General features: G+C 55.7%; 1 protein-coding gene across 2 annotated transcripts in view; it reads left to right on the top strand.

Moving 5' to 3' along the window:
- LOC116955429 (voltage-dependent P/Q-type calcium channel subunit alpha-1A) overlaps positions 1-13,068 on the top strand; it is a 164,574-nt gene that overhangs the window by 90,472 nt on the left and 61,034 nt on the right. For both annotated transcript variants that reach the window (XM_076052955.1, XM_076052956.1), the window contains 9 exons: positions 1,523-1,640; positions 1,968-2,128; positions 2,935-3,075; positions 3,243-3,444; positions 3,996-4,160; positions 6,265-6,375; positions 6,866-6,952; positions 7,657-7,773; positions 9,212-9,277. In XM_076052955.1, coding sequence (XP_075909070.1) covers positions 1,523-1,640; positions 1,968-2,128; positions 2,935-3,075; positions 3,243-3,444; positions 3,996-4,160; positions 6,265-6,375; positions 6,866-6,952; positions 7,657-7,773; positions 9,212-9,277 — 1,168 coding nt within the window. The remainder of the gene's footprint in view (positions 1-1,522; positions 1,641-1,967; positions 2,129-2,934; positions 3,076-3,242; positions 3,445-3,995; positions 4,161-6,264; positions 6,376-6,865; positions 6,953-7,656; positions 7,774-9,211; positions 9,278-13,068) is intronic.

The raw sequence follows: 13,068 nt of genomic DNA on the forward strand, positions 1-13,068 counted from the left end.
CCCACCACGGCTCCGCCGATCTGGCTGCTGTGGCCGAGGTTAGAGGCGGTTCCGGTGAGGGCCGTGGGCTCCGCCGCTCCCGGTGTTTGCCCGAACCGCGGTAACTGCACCGGTGGTGATTTCTTCGGCTTAGCGTGGCGGGTCGCCGGCTCTCCCGGCCCGGTCGCCCCGCTCACGTTGCCAGAGTGCCCCCCAATGGGATTTATTTTTATTTTTTTCGGTCTCGCGCCGATTGTTTTTAAAACCGCACCGTCGTGCCGCTCTTTCCGTTGCCGACGAGAATTCAGTGAAGCGTTGGGGACGCCCAGAAGCGGTTCACGGTACGTATGTATGTTGTATGTTGTATGTATGTTGTATGTATGTTGTATGTATGTTGTATGTATGTTGTACATGCGTATGTCGTACGTGTGTACGTTGAACTTGTTCCGCGCCGTGCGGAGCCAACCGCACCGCACCGACGTCGGCCGTAGCCGGGAATGGAAGTCGCTGGGCTCTTAGTGGCACAGCGTGGCTAAACCACCACGACCACGACCATCACCACCACGACCACCACCACAACGACCACCACCACAACCACCACCACAACCACCACCACAACCACCACCACAACCACCACCACCACGATAACCACAACTACCACCACAACTACCACCACCACCACGATAACCACAACTACCACCACGACCACCACCACAACCACCACCACGACTACCACCACGACCACCACCACGACCATCACCACCACCACAACCACCGCCACAACCACCACGACCACCACGACTACCACCACCACGACTACCACCACCACGACCACCACGACTACCACCACCACGACCATCATCACCACGAACATCACCACCACGACCATCACCACCACGACCATCACCACCGCCACAACCACCGCCACAACCACCGCCACAACCACCACGACCACCACGACCACCACCACACCCACCACCACAACCACCACCACGACAACCACGACTACCACCACCACAACCACCACAACCACCACCACGACTACCACAACCACCACGACCACCACCGCTGCCGCCACTGCCGCGCCACAGCTCCTTTGCCTCCCTGATTGGTGGGTTTACAAATCAATTCCTCGATATACAAACACTACAAATGCAATCAGATGGGTGCGAACGCGTGTGTGCGTCCGTGCGTGCGTGTGTACGCGTCCCTGCGTGTGTGCGTGCATGCGTGCATGCGTGCGAGCGTGTGCATGCGTGTGTGCGTGCGTGCGCGTGCGTGCGTGTGTGTGCGTGCTTGTGCGCAAGCACAGACAACAACGACAAACAACACAAACCCAACACGTTCCGTGTCAATAACAACAACCACTCAACATGTTCCATTTCAATAACAACAACCCAACACGTTCTGTGTCAACAAGAACATCAACACGGCACACCGCTTGTGGGCTTGAAAGGAAAACAACATATACCCAACAGGCGACGTTTCGTGCGATGGCCCTTCTCACCGATGCGCTCTTGTCCGCTGTCCGCTCGGTTCGCAGGGGCCCCAAGAACCGCAAGGGAGGCAAGGGAGGCAAGGATCTGAACACCATCAAGTCCCTGCGCGTGTTGCGCGTGCTGAGGCCCCTGAAAACTATCAAGAGACTCCCCAAACTCAAGGCAGCTCGCTCACCCGCTTGCTCACTCCACACGCTCACTCGGATCACTCGCTCGCTCACTTGCTCACTCACTCGGTCACCCACTTGCTCGCTCGCTCACCCGCTCGCTTCCCGCCCACCGGCTCGCCCGCTTGCTTGGTAAACCCGCTTCCTCGCTCTCTCCGCTCGCTCACTCAGTACAGCCCCCTCGCTCACCGCTCTCAGTTGATGATGATCATTGTGAGATGATGACGATGATGACCATCGTGACTCTAACCAGGTTAACGATATCAGCGATGTTAACGAAATTAACGATGAAAACGATGTTAACGACGACGTCGCCCCGCAGGCCGTGTTCGACTGCGTAGTGAACTCGCTGAAGAACGTCCTCAACATCCTCATCGTCTACATCCTCTTCATGTTCATCTTCGCCGTCATCGCTGTGCAGCTCTTCAAGGGGCGCTTCTTCTTCTGCAGCGACAACTCCAAGGATCTCGAGAAGGACTGCAGGTGAGGGCAGCAGCACAGCCATGGATTCTTGAATCCATCTGTGTGGAGCGTTGAGTGTGTCCGCCCCTCCCCCACAGCCCCGCCCACCCTGCCTCCCGCCCACCACGCGAAGTGAAACTCGCACTGCTTTCGCAGCAATGGGCGCCGCGGTGACTAGGAGACTACCTCGCCTGGTGTGCAGAACGTCGTGGGTTCGATCCCGACCCTGACGCCTGCTGTGTATTTGAAGTTTCCCTGTCTCTCTTCGTGGTCGCGTGGATTTTTCTCCGCGTCCTCTGGTTTTTCCCTCCACATTTATAATCAACATCACAACGCATTTAGAGTATTTCGCTGCTGCTATAAATGTCCACACGATGATGATGATGATGATGATCCACTTCGTTGAGCTATCATTTTCGATGGCCAGGTCTCTTCTCAAAAAGAGCTACACAGCTCAGTGGGCCTTACCTGGTAAAATATTAAAATAGTTTTTACTTGTACGCATCCGCAACGTAGCAGAGCCCCTCTTAAAATGGGGAGTGGCGGCGCTGTGTGAGCGGTTAGCGCGTCACGCTACGAGCCCCGGCTACCCGAGTTCGATTCCCACTCCCGGCCATCTCCGGCGACGATTACCTCAACCGGCTACTGGGCCTCCTCCGCTATGTCGACTCAAATGAGCACCTGGCGCGGTGCATCGTAAACGTCGCCGCTCGGGAGACAAAGGCGACGGGGCACGGTGCCGGCCGCCCGGCCTCCGCCGCCGCGTCGCTCGCCCACGGCGTCGCGGCCACGCGGGGGATCTCTGTGTGACGTGTGCGCGCCCCCAGGGGCTACTTCCTGGAGTACAAAAAGAACACGGTGGCCGAGGCGAAGAAGCGCGAGTGGCAGAAGTTCGACTTCCACTACGACAACGTCCTGTGGGCCTTCCTCACGCTCTTCACCGTGTCCACTGGGGAGGGATGGCCTCAGTGAGTGGCCGGCGCCGCCCGTGGTACCGCTGCTGTTCGTGTTCACTTTGTTGTCCTTCCCCGCACCTCCGGTTCACATGGTTCACGCCGCTCCATGCGCTCCACGCGTTCACGCTCTGCACACTCCACGCGTTCACGCTGCCCCACGCGTCGACGTGGCTCCGCAGGGTGCTCATGCGCTCGGTGCAGGCGACTTACGAGGACCAGGGGCCCAGCCCCGGCTACCGCATGGAGATGGCCATCTTCTACGTCGTCTACTTCATCGTCTTCCCCTTCTTCTTCGTCAACATCTTCGTGGCGCTCATCATCATCACCTTCCAGGAGCAAGGCGACAAGGTCATGTCCGAGTACAGCCTCGAGAAGAACGAGGTGCGTGCGCGTGTGTGAGTGTGCGTACGTGTGGTGTCCATGCGGTGTCCGTGCGGTGTCCGTGCGGTGTCCGTGTGTTGTCCGTGCGGTGTCCGTGTGGTGTCCGTGTGGTGTCCGTGCGGTGTCCGTGCGGTGTCCGTGTGTTGTCCGTGCGGTGTTCGTGTGGTGTCTGTGCGGTGTCCGCGTGTTGTCCGTGCCGTGTCCGTGTGTTGTCCGTGCGGTGTCCGTGTGATGTCCGTGCGGTGTCCGTGCGGTGTCCGTGTGTTGTCCGTGTGGTGTCCGTGTGGTGTCCGTGTGGTGTCCGTGTGTTGTCCGTGTGTTGTCCGTGTGATGTCCGTGTGATGTCCGTGTGGTGTCCGTGTGTTGTCCGTGTGGTGTCCGTGTGTTGTCCGTGTGTTGTCCGTGTGATGTCCGTGTGATGTCCGTGTGTTGTCCGTGTGGTGTCCGTGTGATGTCCGTGTGGTGTCCGTGTGTTGTCCGTGTGGTGTCCGTGTGTTGTCCGTGTGATGTCCGTGTGGTGTCCGTGTGGTGTCCGTGTGTGCGTGCCACAGCGCGCCTGCATCGACTTCTCCATCAGCGCCAAGCCGCTGACCAAGCACATGCCCCAGAACCGCAACACCTTCCAGTACAAGATGTGGAAGTTCGTCGTCTCCTCCTCCTTTGAGTACTTCATCATGACCATGATCGCCCTCAACACCGTCGTGCTCATGATGAAGGTGGGTGGGGGGGGTGGGCGGGGCGGGGCTGGGGGGGGGGCGGGGCCGGGGGGGTGGGCAGGGCCGGGGGGGGCGGGCCCACTTCAGTGCTCGCCCCTGACACAATCAGAATCTACACTGGAGGAGCTCTTTTCTCACAGATGTCCAGTAGGGGCACGGGGCAAACTACAAAAAGGTTTAAAAAAATCACCCAATCGCATTCAAACACCTTTAAATCATCCCCATCGTCACCAGCCAAACCCCACTTAGGTTGTTCACTTATTTTCAGAAGCGACCTGGCTGCCACAAATGATAGCCGTTCAACAAAGTGGCGGATCATCATTTGGACATTTTTAGCAGCAAAATGATCTAAATAGTCTCATTATCATCATCGTCGTCGTCATCGTCGTCATCATCGTGCTGCTGCTGTCACCAACCCCCCATGATGGTTTCAAACGGTGTGGTAGCATCCACACACACCGCTGAAGTCTTATCGGCATCCACACACAGAGCTGACGTCTTTTCGGCATCCACACACACCGCTGAAGTCTTATCGGCATCCACACACACCGCTGAAGTCTTATCAGCATCCACACACACCGCTGAAGTCTTATCGGCATCCACACACACCATTGAAGTCTTATCGACATCCACACACACCGCTGAAGTCTTATCGGCATCCACACACAGAGCTGACGTCTTTTCGGCATCCACACACACCGCTGAAGTCTTATCGGCATCCACACACACCGCTGAAGTCTTATCAGCATCCACACACACCGCTGAAGTCTTTTCGGCATCCACACACACCATTGAAGTCTTATCGACATCCACACACGCCGCTGAAGTCTTATCGGCATCCACACACACCACTGACGTCTTATCGGCATCCACACACACCGCTGACGTTTTATCGGCATCCACACACACCACTGAAGTCTTATCGACATCCACACACACCGCTGAAGTCTTATCGGCATCCACACACACCGCTGAAGTCTTATCGGCATCCACACACACCGCTGAAGTCTTATCGGCATCCACACACACCGCTGAAGTCTTATCGGCATCCACACACACCGCTGACGTCTTATCGGCATCCACACACACCGCTGAAGTCTTATCGGCATCCACACACACCGCTGAAGTTTTATCGGCATCCACACACACCACTGACGTCTTATCGGCATCCACACACACCGCTGAAGTCTTATCGGCATCCACACACATAACTGACGTCTTATCGGCATCCACACACACCGCTGAAGTCTTATCGGCATCCACACACACCGCTGAAGTCTTATCGGCATCCACACACACCGCTGAAGTCTTATCGGCATCCACACACACCGCTGAAGTCTTATCGGCATCCACACACACCGCTGAAGTCTTATCGGCATCCACACACACCGCTGACGTCTTATCGGCAAAAGTGGCACCCCCCCCCCCCCCACCTCTGAAATTGTAGTGAAGGACGCTGCTCTGTGTGGTTTTTTTACCACTCGCACCGACCGTGCCGTGCCGTGCCGAGCTCTGCCGTGCTGTGCCGTGCCGTGCTGAGGCGAGTCCATACATAGCCGTGCCATGCCGAGATTGCACGCGGTGAGCGAGTCGATGAAAAAGCGACCAACGCGACAAATTTATATTTCGCATTTTATCAAAGGGGAATTTTCTTTCTTTTTCCCCGTGGCAAAATGGAACGCTATGACCATGGCCATGGTGATAACGATGGCGGTGGGCACGGTGGTGGTGGCAGCGACGGCGGTGACTTTCACAACCGATGTTAGGATTCAGAATTCATGTTTTGGTCAGGCCGCCTGCGTCGTAACAATTTGGCGAGTTCCAAGATCCAGGAAGTCGCAATCATTATCACTTCCTGGGTGTTTTATTCTGACGATGATGACGATGTCGTCGCCGATGATGATGATGATAGCAACGATAACGCTGACATTGATGACGCTGATGAAGATAATGATGTTGAAGATGATCATGAAGATGTAAATAATGTTAATAATGACGACGACGACGATGATAATCGCGACGTTGACGACGATCATGATGATCGTCACGACGCTGACCGTGATGATGATGACAATGACGACGGTCGTTGGTTCTGCCCGTGCAGTTTCACAACGCCCCTGTGGAATATGAGCAAGTGCTGAAATACCTGAACATCGTCTTCACCGTGCTCTTCTTCATGGAGTGCCAGCTCAAGATCATCGCCTTCGGGACCCTGGTGAGCCGCTCCGCACCTCACCTGCGCACGGTAGAAGTTGATGCCGCTGGTCGCGTTTTTATAAAAAACGACACGAGGCAGACAGAGAGGGGAGAGAGTTTTTGCCGGCTGGTGTGCAGGCGGGCAAAGGAGCAGGTGGTGACGTCTCCGCGCCCCCCCCACCCCCCAACCATAATCAGTAAGCGAGCGAATATCACAACCAATTCTGTATCCCTCCACCTTGGACGCCCCGCGGTGACCAGCGTGGTGAAGTATGGTCAGCCAAGCAGCTGAGATGACGGCCGGCCAGCCGGCCGGCATAGCGGTGGCCGGGCGGATTGTTACGGCGAGGGATCGTGGCCGCGGCCGTTAGTCCAGCAGTGGATCGACCACGGCTGATGGCATGGACAAATGCAGAGACGGGAGACGGGTGGTGGCGGACGGCGATGGACGGCCGCGTTGTCGTCATCGTTGTCGTCATCGTTGTTTTTGTTGACGCGTCTCTGCTCAGAACTACTTCAAAGACTCGTGGAACATATTCGACTTTGTCACGGTGATTGGCAGCGTGACGGATATCGTGGTGACGGAGCTCATCAAGGTGAGCAGCACCGGCGGTGAAACACCGCCAACGTGTACCGGTCGCCAGCCGGCCGCTGCTTCATCTCGCGCTTGCATCTATCCTCCATCCCGCTCCTTACTGTACCATCCACATTCACGCTCCCGCCATTCCTCCACCATCGCCTCCTTCCCCTGCTGCCATATCAACATTATTTGTCCAAACCCGGTTACTCACGGCATACTACCCCAGCCGTCTTTCCCTTAGTTTGGCATTTTGTACCGTAGTCGGTAAGCACTGTCAAGCGCCTCGGCGATAGTCGCCTTTATGAATCTAAAATAGAATAGAATAGACACGCACACACGTGCATGCACACGCACGCACACGCACGCACACGCATACACACGCACGCACACGCACGCAAACGCATGCACACGCATGCACGCACACACACGCATGCACGTGCGTGCACACGCACGCACGTGCATGCACACGCACACGCACGCACGTGGACGCACACGCACGCACACGCACGTGGACGCACACGCACGCACACGCACGTGGACGCACACGCATGCACACGCACGTGCACGCACACGCATGCACGCACACGCACGTGGACCGGTGACACCGGGCGGCCACACAACGCCGACGTCGTTCCGCGCTTCCGTTCGGTCCGCACGCCGCGCGGACGAGACGGTGGATGGACGCACAGACACGTGAGCGACCTCGCCCCCCCCCAACAGAAGAAGAATCTGAACCTCAGTTTCCTGCGGCTCTTCCGAGCGGCACGGCTCATCAAGCTGCTGCGCCAGGGCTACACCATCCGCATCCTGCTGTGGACCTTCGTGCAGTCCTTCAAGGTGGGTGCACCCGGCGCGGCGTCGCCGCCTGCGTCCAGCGGGCGGCGACGGCGCCGCAGCCTCTTCGTGACGCCTGAGCTGAGGGCGGCGTTTGAGTGCGGTGTCTCAGTGAGTGTGGTGTCTCAGTGCGGTGTCTGAGTGAGTACGGTGTCTCAGTGAGTGTGGTGTCTGAGTGAGTGCGGTGTCTGAGTGAGTGTGGTGTCTGAGTGAGTACGGTGTCTCAGTGAGTGTGGTGTCTCAGTGCGGTGTCTGAGTGCGGTGTCTGAGTGAGTGCGGTGTCTGAGTGCGGTGTCTGAGTGTGTGCGGTGTCTGAGTGAGTGCGGTGTCTGAGTGAGTGCGGTGTCTGAGTGAGTGCGGTGTCTGAGTGAGTGCGGTGTCTGAGTGCGGTGTCTGAGTGAGTGCGGTGTCTGAGTGAGTGCGGTGTCTGAGTGTGTGCGGTATCTGAGTGTGGTGTCTCAGTGAGTGCGGTGTCTCAGTGAGTGCGGTGTCTGAGTGCGGTGTCTCAGTGAGTGCGGTATCTGAGTGAGTGCGGTGTATGAGTGAGTGCGGTGTTTAAGTGTGGTGTCTGAGTGTGTGCGGTATCTGAGTGCGGTGTCTCAGTGAGTGCGGTGTCTGAGTGTATGCGGTATCTGAGTGCGGTGTTTAAGTGTGGTGTCTGAGTGTGTGCGGTGTCTGAGTGCGGTGTTTAAGTGTGGTGTCTGAGTAAGTGTGGTGTCTGAGTGTGTGCGGTGTCTGAGTGCGGTGTTTAAGTGTGGTGTCTGAGTGAGTGCGGTGTCTGAGTGAGTGTGGTGTCCGAGTGAGTGCGGTGTCTGAGTGAGTGTGGTGTCTCAGTGAGTGTGGTGTCTGAGTGAGTACGGTGTCTGAGTGTGGTGTCTCAGTGCGGTGTCTGAGTGCGGTGTCTGAGTGAGTGCGGTGTCTGAGTGAGTGCGGTGTCTGAGTGAGTGCGGTGTCTGAGTGAGTGCGGTGTTTAAGTGTGGTGTCTGAGTGTGCGGTGTCTCAGTGAGTGCGGTGTCTCAGTGAGTGCGGTGTCTGAGTGAGTGCGGTGTCTGAGTGTGTGCGGTATCTGAGTGCGGTGTTTAAGTGTGGTGTCTGAGTGTGTGCGGTGTCTGAGTGCGGTGTTTAAGTGTGGTGTCTGAGTAAGTGTGGTGTCTGAGTGTGTGCGGTGTTTGAGTGCGGTGTTTAAGTGTGGTGTCTGAGTGAGTGCGGTGTCTGAGTGAGTGTGGTGTCCGAGTGAGTGCGGTGTCTGAGTGCGGTGTCTCAGTGAGTGTGGTATCTGAGTGTGTGCGGTGTCCGAGTGAGCTCGGTGTCCGAGTTTGGTGTCCGAGCGCGGTCTGTCCGACGGAGCGCGGTCTGTCCGAGTGAGTGCGGTGTGTCCGAGTAGCGGTGTGCCTGCGCCGACTGTCTGCCCACATGCCCGCGTCGTGCCGTGCGTCCCCAGGCCCTGCCCTACGTGTGCCTCCTCATCGCGATGCTCTTCTTCATCTACGCCATCATCGGCATGCAGGTCGGCACCGCACACACACACACACACCGTAGACTCACACACACACACACCGTAGACTCACACACACACACACCGTAGACTCACACACACACACACCGTAGACTCACACACACACACCGTAGACTCACACACACACACCGTAGACACACACACACACACCGTAGACACACACACACACCCCGTAGACTCACACACACACACCGTAGACACACACACACCGTAGACTCACACACACACACCGTAGACACACACACACACACCGTAGACTCATACACACACCGTAGACTCACACACACACCGTAAACACATACACACACACCGTAGACTCACACACACACACCGTAGACTCACACACACACACCGTAGACTCACACACACACACACCGTAGACTCACACACACACACCGTAGACTCACACACACACACCGTAGACACACACAGACCGTAGACTCACACACACACACCGTAGACTCACACACACACACCCACACCGTAGACACACACACACACCGTAGACTCACACACACACACACACCGTAGACACACACACACACACACCGTAGACTCACACACACACCGTAGACTCACACACACACCGTAGACACACACACACACACCGTAGACTCACACACACACACCGTAGACTCACACACACACACACCGTAGACTCACACACACACACCGTAGACACACACACCGTAGACTCACACACACACACCGTAGACTCACACACACACACACCGTAGATACACACACACACCGTAGACTCACACACACACACCGTAGACTCACACACACACACCGTAGACTCACACACACACACCGTAGACTCACACACACACACCGTAGACTCACACACACACCGTAGACACACACACACCGTAGACTCACACACACACCGTAGATTCACACACACGCACCGTAGACACACACACACACACCGTAGACTCACACACACACACACACCGTAGACTCACACACACACACCGTAGACACACACACACACACCGTAGTCTCACACACACACACCGTAGACTCAAAATCACACACCGTAGACTCTCACACACACACACACCGTAGACTCACACACACACACCGTAGACACACACACACCGTAGACTCACACACACACACACACCGTAGACACACACACACACACCGTAGACTCACACACACACACACACCGTAGACTCACACACACACCGTAGACACACACACACACACCGTAGACTCACACACACACACCGTAGACTCACACACACACACCGTAGACTCACACACACACACCGTAGACTCACACACACACCGTAGACACACACACACACACCGTAGACACACACACACACCGTAGACTCACACACACACACCGTAGACTCACACACACACACCGTACACACACACACCGTAGACACACACACACATACCGTAGACTCACACACACACACACACCGTAGACTCACACACACACACCGTAGATACACACACACACCGTAGACTCACACACACACACACACACCGTAGACTCATTCACACACACACACGGTAGACTTACACACACACACCGTAGACTCACACACACCGTAGACTCACACACACCGTAGACACACACACACACCGTAGACTCACACACACACACACCGTAGACTCACACACACACACACCGTAGACTCATACACACACACCGTAGACTCACACACACCGTAGACTCACACACAAACACCGTAGACTCACACACACACCGTAGACACACACACACACACACCGTAAACTCACACACACACCGTAGACTCACACACTTACACCGTAGACTCACACACACACACCGTAGACACACACACACACACCGTAGACTCACACACACACACCGTAGATACACACACACACCGTAGACTCACACTCACACACACACATCGTAGACTCACACACACACACCGTAGGCACACACACCGTAGACTCACACACACACCGTAGACTCACACACACACACCGTAGACTCACACACACACACCGTAGACTCACACACACACACCGTAGACTCACACACACACACACACCGTAGACACACACACACACACACCGTAGACTCACACACACACACACACCGTAGACTCACACACACACACCGTAGACACACACACACACACCGTAGACTCACACACACACACCGTAGACTCACACACACCGTAGACTCACACACACACACCGTAGACTCACACACACACCGTAGACACACACACACACACACCGTAGACACACACACACACACACCGTAGACTCACACACACACACCGTAGACTCACACACACACACCGTAGACTCACACACACACACCGTAGACACACACACACATACCGTAGACTCACACACACACACACACACCGTAGACTCACACACACACACACCGTAGACACACACACACACACACCGTAGACTCACACACACACACACCGTAGACTCACACACACACACCGTAGACACACACACACACACCGTAGACTCACACACACACGCCGTAGACTCACACACACACCGTAGACTCACACACACACACCGTAGACACACACACACACACCGTAGACTCACACACACACACCGTAGACACACACACACACCGTAGACTCATACACACACACCGTAGACTCACACACACACACCGTAGACTCACACACACACACCGTAGACACACACACACATACCGTAGACTCACACACACACACCGTAGACTCTCACACACACACACACACCGTAGATACACACACACACCGTAGACTCACACACACACACACCGTAGACTCACTCACACACACACACGGTAGACTCACACACACACACCGTAGACACACACACACACACCGTAGACTCACACACACACCGTAGACTCACACACACACACCGTAGACACACACACACACCGTAGACACACACACACCGTAGACTCGCACACACGCACCGTAGACACACACACACACCGTAGACCCACACACACACCGTAGACTCACACACACACCGTAGACACACACACACACACACGGTAGACTCACACACACACACCGTAGACTCACACACACACACCGTAGACTCACACACACACACCGTAGACTCACACACACACACCGTAGACTCGCACACACCGTAGACTCACACACACACACCGTAGACTCACACACACACACACCGTAGACTCACACACACACACCGTAGACTCACACACACACACCGTAGACTCACACACACACCGTAGACACACACACACTGTAGACTCACACACACACCGTAGACTCGCACACACGCACCGTAGACACACACACATACACCGTAGACTCACACACACACACACCGTAGACTCACACACACACACCGTAGACTCACACACACACACCGTAGACTCACAAACACACACGGTAGACTCACACACACACGCCGTAGACTCACACACACACACACACCGTAGACACACACACACACACCGTAGACTCACACACACACACACCGTAGACTCACACACACACACCGTAGACTCACACACACACCGTAGACTCACACACACACCGTAGACACACACACACCGTAGACACACACACACACCGTAGACTCACACACACACCGTAGACGCACACACACACCGTAGACACACACACACACCGTAGACTCACACACACACACACCGTAGACTCACACACACCATAGACTCACACACACACACACACCGTAGACTCACACACACACACCGTAGACTCACACACACACACCGTAGACTCACACATACACCATAGACACACACACACCGTAGA

This window comes from Petromyzon marinus, chromosome 59 (assembly GCF_048934315.1).
Source record: "Petromyzon marinus isolate PM22_M1 ecotype Great Lakes invasive population chromosome 59, UKy_Petmar_22M1.pri1.0, whole genome shotgun sequence".
In the NCBI taxonomy this organism is placed as follows: domain Eukaryota; kingdom Metazoa; phylum Chordata; class Hyperoartia; order Petromyzontiformes; family Petromyzontidae; genus Petromyzon; species Petromyzon marinus.